This window comes from Sarcophilus harrisii, chromosome 4, assembly GCF_902635505.1.
Source record: "Sarcophilus harrisii chromosome 4, mSarHar1.11, whole genome shotgun sequence".
NCBI classification, from domain to species: Eukaryota; Metazoa; Chordata; class Mammalia; order Dasyuromorphia; family Dasyuridae; genus Sarcophilus; species Sarcophilus harrisii.
Window position 1 is genome coordinate 942,375 of NC_045429.1, and position 12,580 is coordinate 954,954.

General features: G+C 50.1%; 1 protein-coding gene and 1 long non-coding RNA gene across 2 annotated transcripts in view; both read left to right on the forward strand.

Moving 5' to 3' along the window:
• Positions 1-12,580, forward strand: part of PIGK (phosphatidylinositol glycan anchor biosynthesis class K) — a 62,948-nt gene that overhangs the window by 22,481 nt on the left and 27,887 nt on the right. The window contains exons 4-6 of the mRNA XM_031967352.1: positions 772-822; positions 1,884-1,975; positions 12,228-12,363. Of these exons, the coding sequence (XP_031823212.1) occupies positions 772-822; positions 1,884-1,975; positions 12,228-12,363 (279 nt within the window). The remainder of the gene's footprint in view (positions 1-771; positions 823-1,883; positions 1,976-12,227; positions 12,364-12,580) is intronic.
• On the forward strand, positions 8,399-12,044 carry LOC116423719. The gene is made up of 2 exons (XR_004234221.1): positions 8,399-8,556; positions 11,102-12,044. It is a non-coding gene; the product is annotated as an uncharacterized LOC116423719 (long non-coding RNA).

Sequence of the window (12,580 nt, forward strand, 5' to 3'; positions counted from 1 at the left end):
ATCCCAGGCCGATTTGGCCTTGGGCAGGCAGCACCAATCCATCTTAAATGGACCCATCCCAATTTCCCATCCAATTTTTCCCATCTCCATCCATCATCCATCTATTTTTTCCACAATCCAATCCTCTATCACTCACTCCCTTCATTCCTTTTCCCGCCTCCTCCATCTTCCCATCCATCCATCCATCCTCCCTCCCTCTTCCCCCTTCCCTTCCCATCCCTCTCTCCCTCCCTTCAATCCCTCCTTTCCCCCCAACGGTCCCCTTTCCTAAACCAAAACTGGGGAAAGAAGGAAAAACTCAATCTCCTTCTTAACCAAAGGAAGGGGCAGAAACCAAAACCCCTTCACCCAAGGCCTCCGGTCAGGGAAAAAGTCCCCCACGCCCACCCCCCCTCTGCTCAAGGGAAACGGGCGGCTGCCCAGGCCACCTCACCAGGTGCTCCAGGCCCGAAACAGGGCGGCAAACCGGCCGGGCGCCCTCCGGGCCGGCCAAACCCCGCCCCTTCCCTACTCCAACCGCCCCCCTCCTCTCTCTACCGGGCCCCAAACGCCCAAACAACCGCCATAAAAAACCCCCCTCCCCCCGGGCCCAAACCTCAAACGGGCCCCTGGAAAACCCTCCTTAATAAACGGGCCCAACCTGCCTGAAAACCGGGTCCCAATTTCACTTCCACCCCGGGTCCGGGGTCAAAAACCACCCCCTCCCCCATTGGCCCCCTCCCCATAAACCCCGCAACTCTCCCTCCCCGACCTGACACTCCCTTCTGGCAGGGCAGGCCCGGGCAACTTTTAAACGGCCACACGAACAACTGGGCGGTGCTGGTGAGTGCCCTGGGTCCCCCTTCCTGCGCATCCCTGGCCCTACGGTCCGCCCCGCCCCCCCATCCCATTGGTTCCCCCCTGCAACCCTGGTCCTATGGGTCCGGCCCCGCCCCCTCCCCCCCCACCCCGTGCATCCCTGGTCCCAGGCCCCCCCCCGCCGCGCCGCGGAGCAGCCAAAGGCCCACTTCCCCTCGTTCCGACGACCTTTGGCCGGCGGGGGCTCCGGAGCGGCCGCCCTGTGTGTTCCCCTCTGGCCCCGGGCCTCCCACTCCCCCTCGCCAGGCAGAATGAGTGAAGGCCGCGTAGACGCGCCCAGTTCCCAGCTCCCAGAGCTGGGCCCACCTTGCGGCTGGGACCCTGGGCAGCAGCGGGGAGCACGCACCAGAGGGTCAGGGGTCAGGGGTCGCGCAGTGCCCCAGGGCCGAGGTCGGGTCGGCGAGGCTGGGAAAGGCTGGGCCTGGGCCGGCCCCTCCCCCACGGCGGCTCTCCATCCTGGCTTTGGTTCCCCAGCCCCGGCCCTGGGTGTCCTGGTGCCTGATGCGGCCAGCTCGGGTCCGGGCTGCAGGGAGCCCGCGTGCCCGGCAGGGCCCGCCCCCTTCCCCCGGGCCTCCTCCCTCTTTCTCATGTTGCTTCCTCCTGGCCCCTCCCTCCTGGCCCCCCTTAATTTCACTGGAACCTCCTGCAGGGGACACTTGCGACCCCAACCGCTCTAGGAGTTTTTAGGGCCCAGCATTTGAGGAGTCAGTTCCTGGGACATTCTTAGGACACGAAATCCCAGAGAAAGGAGGGCGGCCGAGTGCCAGGAGCGCCTTTACTCCTGTCCGGTGCAGCCCCGCTGGTCTCGGGGGCCACGGGAGGTTGGGCTCCGTCCCGGCCCAGCTCTGACTCACCAGTAAGATGCCGTGACGGGCGGCGCGCCACTGCCCCTTCTTGGAGCTCCTTGAGATCGGGGACAGGAGAAACGCGCTCCGGCTTTTGGCGTCTCCTGCGTCTCCTGTCCCGGAGGAACTAATCAGGGCCCGTCTTAATTTGTAAAAGTCCCGTTTTTGCTTTGCCTTTAGGTCTGCACTTCCAGGTTCTGGTTCAATTATCGCCACGTGGCCAACACGCTCTCTGTTTATAGAAGTGTCAAGAGACTCGGGATTCCTGACAGGTAAGAACCTCCGCAAGGAGTCGGAGCTTCCCACTCTGTCTTAAATTGGGCAAAAAAGCCCAGGTTAGATGAAAATGTTGGTTGGGGAGCGCCCCCAGAGCTCTGGGAGGGGCCTGGGCAGACCCCCTGCCACCTGGAAGCTCAGCAGCTCCCGTGGGGGTCTCCCCACCGCCACTGCCCTGCTCTCTCTGCTCCTGGGGCGCTTTCTCACCCCCAGTGTGCTCTGCTGGGCACTCAGGCCTTCCGAGGTCTCCTCGCCCTCACTCTGATCCGGGGCCCCGGCTCATCCATGAGCAGTGCCCTCCATTCTCAGTCAGGCCTTCTCCTTGGGTATAAATGTATCTGTGTGTGTCAGTGCATGTGTAGACGTGCATCAGTGTAAGCACACAGTGTGTGCAAGTGTGCATGTGTGTGTACACATGTGTGCGGTGTGGCTGTGCTGAGTGTATGCAGGTGTGCTCACATGAGTGTGCATGTGTGTACACAGGTGTGCGGTGTGGCTGTGCATGTGTGCACACACGAGTGTGCATGTGTGTAGCCCTTCTGCACACCTTTGCTTCGCGTCCTCCCCTGCCAGTCTGGATGCTCCTAGAGGCTGATGCCCATCCCTTGCCTCTTGTGATCCCCACTGCGTGGCCCCGAATGTGGCCCCCCGGAGCTCCTCGGTCCCTGGTCCCTACCACGGCTCGTTCTGTTGTTGCCACATAGGGAATTTGTGGAACGTCCCCTTGTCACGTAGGAATCATGGCGGGGAAAGGGTTTTTTGCTGTGTGCCCAGTGGGGGGGGCGGCTCAGTGCCCCCAGGACTCCCCCTGACTCATCACCACATGCCCGGGGTGACCTGGGGCTCTCCCTTGACATGTCTGATGCATGCTGATGAGGAGAGCCCGGTCCGCAGTGAAAGAGCAGGAGGGCAGGATACAAAATAAACCCACATAAGTCATCAGCATTCTTATATATCACTAACAAAATCCAACGGTCAGAGTTACAAAGAGAAATTCCATTTAAAGTAACTACTGACAGTATAAAATATTTAGGAATCTACCTGCCAAGGGAAAATCAGAAACTTTATGAGCAAAACTACAAAACACTTTCCACACAAATTAAGTCTGATCTAACCAATTGGAAAAATATAATTAAATGCTCTTGGATTGGGCGAGCAAATATAATAAAGATGACAATACTGCCTAAACTAATCTATTTGTTTAGCGCTATACCAATCAGACTCCTAAAAAACTTTTTTAATGATCTAGAAAAATAACAATGAAGTTCATATGGAAAAACAAAAGGTCAAGAATTTCAAGGGAATTAATGAAAAAAAAAAATCAAATGCAGGTAGTCTACCTGTACCAGATCTAATATTATATTATAAAGTAGCGGTCACCAAAACCATTTGGTATTGGCTAAGAAATAGACTAGTTGATCAATGGAATAGGTTAGGTTCAAAGGACAAAACAGCCAATAACTTTAATAATCTAGTGTTTGACAAACCCAAAGACCCCCAGTTTTGGGGATAAGAATTCACTGTTTGACAAAAATTGCTGGGAAAATTGGAAATTAGTATGGCAGAAACTAGGCATTGACTCACACTTAACACCATACACCAAGATAAGGTCAAAATATGGGGTTCATGATCTAGGCATAAAGAATGAGATTATAAATAAATTGGAAGAGCATAGGATAGTTTACCTCTCAGACCTGTGGAAGAGGAATGAATTTATAACCAAAGAAGAACTAGAGATCATTATTGATCATAAAATAGAAAAATTTGATTATATCAAATTGAAAAGTTTGTGTACAAGCAAAACTAATGCAGACAAGATTAGAAGGGAAGCAATAAACTGGGAAAATATTTTTATAGTCAAAGGTTCTGATAAAGGCCTCATTTCCAAAATATATAGAGAATTGACTCTAATTTATACGAAATCAAGCCATTCTCCAATTGATAAATGGTTAAAGGATTTGAATAGACAATTCTCAGATGAAGAAATTGAAATTATTTCTAGCCATATGAAAATATGCTCCAAATCATTATTAATCAGAGAAATGCAAAGTAAGCAACTCTGAGATACCGCTACACACTTGTTGGACTGGCTAGAATGACAGGGAAAGATAACGCGGAATATTGGAGGGGATGCGGGAAAACTGGGACACTGATACATTGTTGGTGGAATTGTGAATACCTCCAGCCATTCTGGAGAGCAATTTGGAACTATGCTCCAAAAGTTATCAAACTGTGCATACCCTTTGATCCAGCAGTGCTACTACTGGGCTTATACACCAGAGATATACTAAAGAAGGGAAAGGGACCTGTATGTGCCAAAATGTTTGTGGCAGCTCTGTTTGTAGTGGACAGAAGCTGGAGACTGAGTGGCTGCCCATCAGTTGGAGAATGGTTGGGTAAATTGTGATATATGAATGTTATGGAATATTATTGTTCTGTAAGAAATGACCAGCAGGAGGATTTCAGGAAGGCCTGGAGAGACTTACATGAACTGATGCTGAGTGAAATGAGCAGAACCAGGAGATCATTATATACCTCAACAATGATACTGTATGAGGATGGAATCTGAAGGAAGTGGATTTCTTTGACAAAGAGAAGATCTAACTCAGTTTCAATTGATCAAGGATGGACAAAAGTAGCTACACCCAAAGAAAGAACACTGGGAAATGAATGTTAAACTGCATTTTTATTTTTCTTCCCGGGTTATTTTTACCTTCTGAATCCTATTCTTCCTGTGCAACAAGAGAACTGTTTGGTTCTGCACACATATATTGTATCTAAGATATATTGTGACATATTTAATATGTATAATACTTCTTGCCACTTGGGGGAGGAGGTGGAGGGAGGGAGGGGAAAAGTCGGAACAGCAAGTGAGTGCAAGGGATAATGTTGTAAAAAATTACCCTGGCATATGGGCTCTGTCAATAAAAAGTTATAATTATGAACAAAAAATTAAAGAAAGAGCAGGAGGGCACTTTGCAGATTTCCTTAAATCTTTGGAAAAGGCTCTTTTTTAAATCATTTATTTTCTGTTTCCTTTAACAATTTTTTAGTATTTATTAATTTTGAATTTAAATACAAAAAGACCAGAAAGCACTGTTTCACGTCTGTAGCCCACGTCTGTGTGAGGAGAGGGTTTGGTGTAAGATCATGGATCTCTGTCTCACTCTGCTTTCGGTTTTTGGAAAACCTGTGTCATAAATCTTCTTTATTTTCTAGAACACCCTGCTTTTCTCTGCTTCCTCCTGGGTTTTCTTTTGTTCTCTGCGTTGCCCCTTTTATCTTTTCCCTCCCTGTCCACACCGCGCCAGAGAAGGCTGCCATCACGTACATGCACACAAATGTGTGACATGCACTCAGGCCAGGCTTATGGCCCTCAGCACTCTCTAAGGAGGCGGCTGCCATCTTTTCTGCCAGCTCCTCTGCAGCCGATGTGAGCATCTGGTTCGCTCAGAACGGCCTCCTGGTCCCAACTGTTCTTGGCACGGTGTGGCTGGCGCTGTGTGCGACGTTTTCTCGGTTCTGTTTGTTGCGCTTTTTGTTGTTGTGTGCAAGTCCGCCATGTTGTTCTAGTCAGCCAGCTCATTCATTTTTTCTTTCTTTTTTTTTTGTTTTTGTTTTTTAACTTTTTATTGACAGAACCCATGCCAGGGTAATTTTTTACATTATCCCTTGCACTTCTGTTGCGACTTCTCCCCTCCCTCCCTCTACCCCATCCCCCAGATGGCAAGCAGTCCTATACACGTTAAATCTGTCATAGTGTATCCTAGACACAATCTGTGTGTGCAGAACTGAACAGTTCTCTTGTTGCACAGGAAGAATAGGATTCAGAAGGTAAAAATAACCCGGGAAGAAAGACAAAAATGCATACAGTTTACATTCATTTCCCAGTGTTCTTTCTTTGAGTGTAGCTGCTTCCGTCCATCATTGATCAATTGAAACTGAGTTAGCTCTTCTCTTTGTCAAAGAAATCCACTTCCATCAGAATACATCCTCATACAATATCGTTGTTGACGTATATAATGATCTCCTGGTTCTGCTCATTTCACTTAGCATTAGTTCTTGTAAATCTCTCCAATCCTCTCTGTATTCATCCTGCTGGTCATTTCTTACAGAACAATAATATTCCATAACATTCATATACCACAATTTACCCACCATTCTCCAACTGATGGGCAGCCACTCATTTTCCTGTTTCTAGCCACTACAAACAGGGCTGCCACAAACATTTTGGCCCATACAGGTCCTTTCCCTTTTTTAGTATCTCCTTGGGGTATAAGCCCAGTAGTAGCACTGCTGGGTCAAAGGAGATGTACAGTTTGATAACTTTTTGCAGCTCATTATTTCTTACGCTGCAGCAGTCTTCCATCATGACTGTGTACACAGCTCATTTAGCTGTTCTTGGGGGGACCATAGAGCCTGGGAGCCATTTGTGGGGGACTCTAGAGTCTGGGAGCTGCTCTTGGGGGACTCTAGAGCCCGGGAGCCTCTTAAGGGGACTGTAGAGCCCACGAGCTGGTCTTGGGGAATTGTAGAACCTGGGAATCGTTCTTGGTAGACCATAGAGCCCAGGAGCCACTCTTAGGGGAACTGGAGAGCCTGGGAGCTGCTGTTGGGGGGACCAAAGAGTAAGTAAAATTTGGAGTAAGTATTTGGTCATAGGCTCTCATCTGCTGGCCTTTGTTGCATCATCAGTGGCTTCCACGAAACTCCTCCCAAATTCCCACTTAATATCTTATGCTGGCCTGCAATATATTGCAGTATATGATGGGGAAAGTCATGACGTGGAAGGGATAACTATATGCAGACATTTAAATATATTTAATAATATATTAATATTAGCATGCTAATATATTATAATTAGATATATTGATGTATGTGAGATACTATTTGTGGGAGTGATGTTATTTGTGAAAATGTTGATTGCGGCTGGGTGACTGAGCCTCTTGGAGTTGGTCGCTCAGTACGTATTATATAAGTCATTGTCAGGCACTGGGCAAAGTGAGCTTGAGCCCAAGGACTCGCTGTCCTCAGAGCCTCGTCTGATGAGAAGAGCCTTGCAGACAGACTCCAGAACAATGAATAGAGGGCGGGCCCTGGACCTCTGGGAGATAGGGAAGGCTTCCCGGGGAGGGCGGAGGCAGCGGGAGGCGGCGGAGGAGGGAGGACACCGGCCATTCCGTTAGAAAGCTCTCTCCCAGAGACCCAGCGGAAGGAGGCCAGGGACGGCGGCGCGTACCCCCTCCCGCTCCTTATTTCCGCTCCCTTCCGTCGGTTCCGGAAAGACCGTTGTTAGAATTCGGCCAATACATTTCCATCTTCCCGGGCGTTTGTGGTCGCGCTCACAGACTGCTGGGAAGATCTGCGCTGTGCGTGTGTGTGGCTCACGCTCATCGCGCGCGCTTTTCCCACTTGGGGTTTGTAAGGGTTTTGTCTCCAAGGCCCCCAAACGCGCCGAAGATGGAGAGGTTTCCTAGGCGACAAGCGTCGTTTTCGGAGGGAAAACAAGAACCGCCCGAGGCGGAAGTTTCCTCAAACACTCATTAGAAACTCCCTCGTCCGAGCGCGGGCCTTCTGGAAATCGGTCACTTTTCTCCTCAAGGCGGAAATGGACAGAAGCCAACTTGGAAAGGGCCCCTCGGCACCTGCGCTGCCTGCACAGTGGCTGCCAGCAGGGGGCGCCCCGGAAGCGCCGCTGTTCCGCGGGCATGGGGGGGTCCCGCCTCCCGCAGCTCGGGGCGGGCTTGGTGGCTTAGCTCGCGCTGAGACCAGAGGGGGCGGGGAAGAGGTTAATGCAGCTTCCCCAGAAAAGTGTGTCGGGACTGGGTCCGGTTTTCCCGAGAGCCCGTTACGTATTTGCCAGCCCCAGCCAAAGGAGTTAGTGATTGACGGTCGGTGACTGAAAGCAGCAGCGCCCGCTGCCCGGGAGAGGCCCGCCCCGCCTCCAAGTACCCGTAACTTGCGTGGCTTTCAATGACCCCACAAAGACCTCCCAGAATGTTCCGAGGTGCCTGAATAGTCCGGCGTTGGGGTCCGAGGGGAGATTCTGCACGGACAGGGTGGGCTTCCCGCAGGGATGCGGCCCCTCCCCCTTTCTCTGGTCCCGCCAGGCCCTGGCCTTGGGAGGGGAGGATCATGGGAAACGGGCCTCGTGCCGCACGTGTCTCGTGCGTGTTTCCGGTCAGAGCCTTTTCTGACGTGTCTGGCCGGATGCGAGCGTGATGGATGGGGACTGGTGAGTCAGGTTTGCCGCAGAGGACGTCACCACGGAGGGCGTTGCTACGGAGGACGTCACCACGGAGGGCGTGGCTACGGAGGGTGTTGCTATGGAGGACGTCACCGCGGAGGACAGAGCAGAGGACGTTTAGGACCCAGGAGAAGCTCCCGGCTTGGAATGAATGGAGGAAGAGCCTGTGCGTGTTGCTGTCCGTGGGGGGGCGCTGTCCGCGTCTTTAGGTCTAATGGCCGGAGCAGTTGCCCTTCTTTGAGAATTTCTGCTCCAATGGAAGCTGCTTCCTTCCATAAGGGGAACCGATGTTTTTCATTGGGAAAGGATGACGTTCTATCCCTCTGTAGCGTGAGTCAGAAGCAGCTAAGAGAGGAGCTTCGGATTTGGCAGCTCTTATTTCAAAATAGAATTTAGCCGATTGTCAAGAATTCAGGGAAATCTTGTTTTGAACGTTAATGCACGTGCAGCAGAACATTTTCTACTTGGAGCTGATCACATGCTTTGTTACGTTGTTCTCTGTTTGGGCAGCTTAGCTTTATGGTTGAATGATCGAACCATCGCCCTCTTTTAAGTCCGCTCGTGTTTATTTTCTATTAGCAATGACAGTTGCTCTTGACTTTGATTTGGCTGAAGTTTGGACCTCATTGTGTTCTCTTTGTGCTCTAGAACTTTCCTTCTCTTGGACTTTCTCTTATGCTATTTGCCAGTCTCCGTGGCCCCCTCGTTGGTCTCCGTGGCCCCCTCTCCGGTCTCCGTGGCCCCCTCTCTGGTCTCCGTGGCCCCCTCTCTGGTCTCCACGGCCCCCTGTGGCCCCCTCTCTGGTCTCCACGGCCCCCTCTCTGGTCTCCACGGCCCCCTGTGGCCCCCTCTCCAGTCTTCCACGGCCCCCTCTCCGGTCTCCGTGGCCCCCTCTCTGGTTGCTCCCCAACTCCCCTCCTGCAGTTAGACTGTCTGGGTCCTCTATCTGAACCCTCAGGACGGGAGCAGGGCACTTCTTCCCATGGTGGCGACGCCCTTTAGCCAGTGATAGCACCTGGAGTAGCCAGTTGTCTGCATGTGAAACAGCAGGAGTTGAGGGTGTGGGAGGCGTGATGCCAGGTGTTTGATTCTGCAGAATCTGGTGCTTTTGGGGACTGACCAGCAGCAGGCGGGGGCCCTGAGAGGTGTAGGGAGCCGCCTGCTGAGGACCCTGTGGACCCTCCTTGGTCCTTGGGGCCTTGCTCCTGCTGGGCTCTCCTTGAGAGGCCTTTGGTGGAGGCAGAGAGGCTCTCACCTGGATTTGGGGGGGGGTGGCCGAGGAAGGCCGTAAGCGGGCTTGTGCACTTTTTGGGGTTTTGGTTTTGGTTTCACAAGGTCTGCAATGTTTCCATGCCTTTGATGTTTTCTCTTCTTTCCGCTACTCCAGCAGCTGCTGCCGGCGTGGCTCTCCTCTCAGCTCACCATTTACTGACTTCTCTCTGCTTTTTCCATATTCAGTTCTTCTTTTAACATTCATTTTTAAAATTTTCAGCTGCAGATTCTTTCCCTTCCTCCAGCCCTTTCCCCATTTGTGGATAAGACAAGTGATAGGATGGGATTATATATGTGAAGTCAGGCAAAAGCAGGTCTCCACATTAGCCATAATGCCACAAAAAAGTTGCGAAGAAGAAGAAGAAAAAAGCCTGCTTCGGCCTCCACTCCGGGGCTATGTGCTCCCTGAAGAGATTTTCTGTTGGAATCCTTACAAACTGTTAAATCATTAGCATTGATAGAGACAATAATTATCTAATTTAGCCTGGTTCAGTATGATTGATTTAATCCTACAAGGAGATGTTATGGGCCAGAACTTGAAACAAGGTACTAAGTGGAATTGATGGAAGTAATGCTTGTGTGCTTGGGTTTGTACCTTTAAGAGTTTACACATTAGAGGTCACACATTCGAGCTTACACATTGGAGTTCACAAGTACAGGAGATACACAAAGTTAACTCTGCAACTTTGTGAATTCATACCTCCCATAATCCCAGTCGGAGGGGAGTCAACCTTTTACTCCAAGCATAAAAAGAGCTCAAGTCAGTCATTCAGTGAGTCAGTTCAGAAGAAGCCACAAGTAGGAGTTGCTCTAGAGCCAGAAGTCACTTCAGAAGATTGACAGAGCCAGAGTCAGTTTGGGAGATTGAGAAGCTAATCTGCAGTTGGGCAGAACCAAGATTCAGAGAGAGGCTGAAGCTGCAACAAGAGTTCTCGGAACCAAAGAAAGCTAACTGGGCTGTTTTGGGAGAAACAATAAAGAACTACTTTAACGCCTGGCTTCATTTGGGGTGATTACCTCCCCAAGAAACCTGCTCACAGAGAACCATCATCATATATTATACAAAAGAAGAGAACACCACACATTCTGAATTCTTTGAAATTTTCTTACATTGTTGTCTCGACTGTTCACAGCCGATCGTTGGGTGGCTCTGCCGTAACTGGGCACCGCGTCCTACAATAACTGGGCATCACTTCCTATAGCTGATCATTGGCTCACTTCACTCTGCATCAGGCCACATAAGCCTTCCCGGGTTTTCCCGAGGCTTGTCAGTTCTCCCAGCACAAGACTATTCCGCTGCAATCATATTCTATGACTTGCCTGGCCATTCCCCATGGAGGGGATTCCCCTTGGGGTCCAGTCCTTTGCCACCACAAACCAAGTTGCTGTAAATATTTTGCCCTTTCTTGGATCTCCTTGGGGTATTGAGTGTGGGCCCAAGTTAACAGCCTTGGGCATTTTTCTAGATTGCTTTAGGACAGATGAGCCACTTTGTGGTTCCCCCAGTCAACTGCAGGATCTGTTTCAGTCTTGGGGTGCTTGGGGGGCTCATCAGGGACTGAGGGGCAACCCCGCTGACTTTATCCTGGTTTTCTTCTCCAAGGTTCTTCTCTGCTTCCCCAGATGGAACTGGCGTAGTTGCCCGCCACCCTGGCACTTTCTGGGTGAGCTGATAGTCCACATGGGCGTTTGATGGTTTCCTCAGACCTTGGGGCTCAGTCATGGCTGTGGTTTCTTTTGGTTAAGCTTCTGGATGAATGATCGTAGTGGGTGACCCCTCTCCTCTGCTTTTGCGGAAATTTGTGATCTGCTTAAGAGAATTAGAAATGTTTCTTCTGGAAGATTTCGTTTTCCTCTTCATGAACACTCCAGTCCCTGGTGTGTGCCTCTCCCCGAGCCCCCCCCACTCTCTATTTTTGTATGTACTTCACATTTTCTTTCCTCTTAATCCCCCTAGACAGTAGGCTCATCAAGGCAGGCAGTCCGTGCTCTTCCAGTTGGCCAGCCCTGCATCCTCTCGCTGCAGCCTTTGTGAGCATTTGCTGAATACACTGAAGTGAAGAGCCCTGATAGTCCAGGCTCAGTTTGGCGACTTTTTCAAATCACCGGTTCAGGAAATGAAGTGTTCCTAGGAAGGTTTCAAATTCTGGGGCTAGAATTATTTTACAAAGTCCCAGCATGCTATGGCAGAAATGGCATTTCCTTGTGATCTGCAGTGTTGTAAGGGTTACTCTCTGTTTTTGTCTTAGGTTATAGTATCTAGTGCACGCGGTAGTTTTACTTTCCTTTGTAAAATCACTCATCTAATGAAGCGCTAAGTAATGGATGGAAAGTAGTTGGAAATAAATTGTATTTTGGTGGTAATCTTCATGCTGAGGTTAGACAGCCGCCTGTAATCAGTTAAATGGGAAACTTTTCATGAGGGGAGTTTGGAATGTCTTTTCCCATATTAAATGTAAAGCCTTGTCTAGTTGAGAAAAACAATAAATATATAAAGAACCTAGCTTCTCCTACTTATTATTAACCATGGAGACCAAATTTCTTTCTCTTTTTTAAAAAACTGTACAGTTTAAGCAAGATACAAATCCCTGAAATGACCTTGAAAGTCATTCGGATTTCTCCAGCGACAATTAACGAATTCAGTTGCTCCTCCTGGCTGATCAAGGTGGCTTGGATCTTTTTTTCTCCCGTGGGATGCGAGTTAGAATGATGCTCTTTGTCTCTTCCAGTCACATCGTCCTGATGCTTGCGGACGACATGGCATGCAACCCCAGAAACCCTAAGCCGGCCACCGTGTTTAGCCACAAAAACATGGAACTGAACGTTTATGGAGACGATGTGGAAGTCGATTATAGAAGCTACGAGGTAAGCGGCTTAACACAGAAATGTGTCTTTATTATCCGTTTAGTGAGCGGTCCCTTTGTCTTTTCACACGGTGCCGATTGGACAGAGTTGGGTCACTGCCCACTCTCCCTCCCAGCGCCCTTCGGGGAACCTGGCTGCTCTCGTTGTCTCAGGGTTGGGGCACAAGTGCGGGGATTAGCATTTGATCTTAACTTACGAAGTGATTTTCTCTGCATAC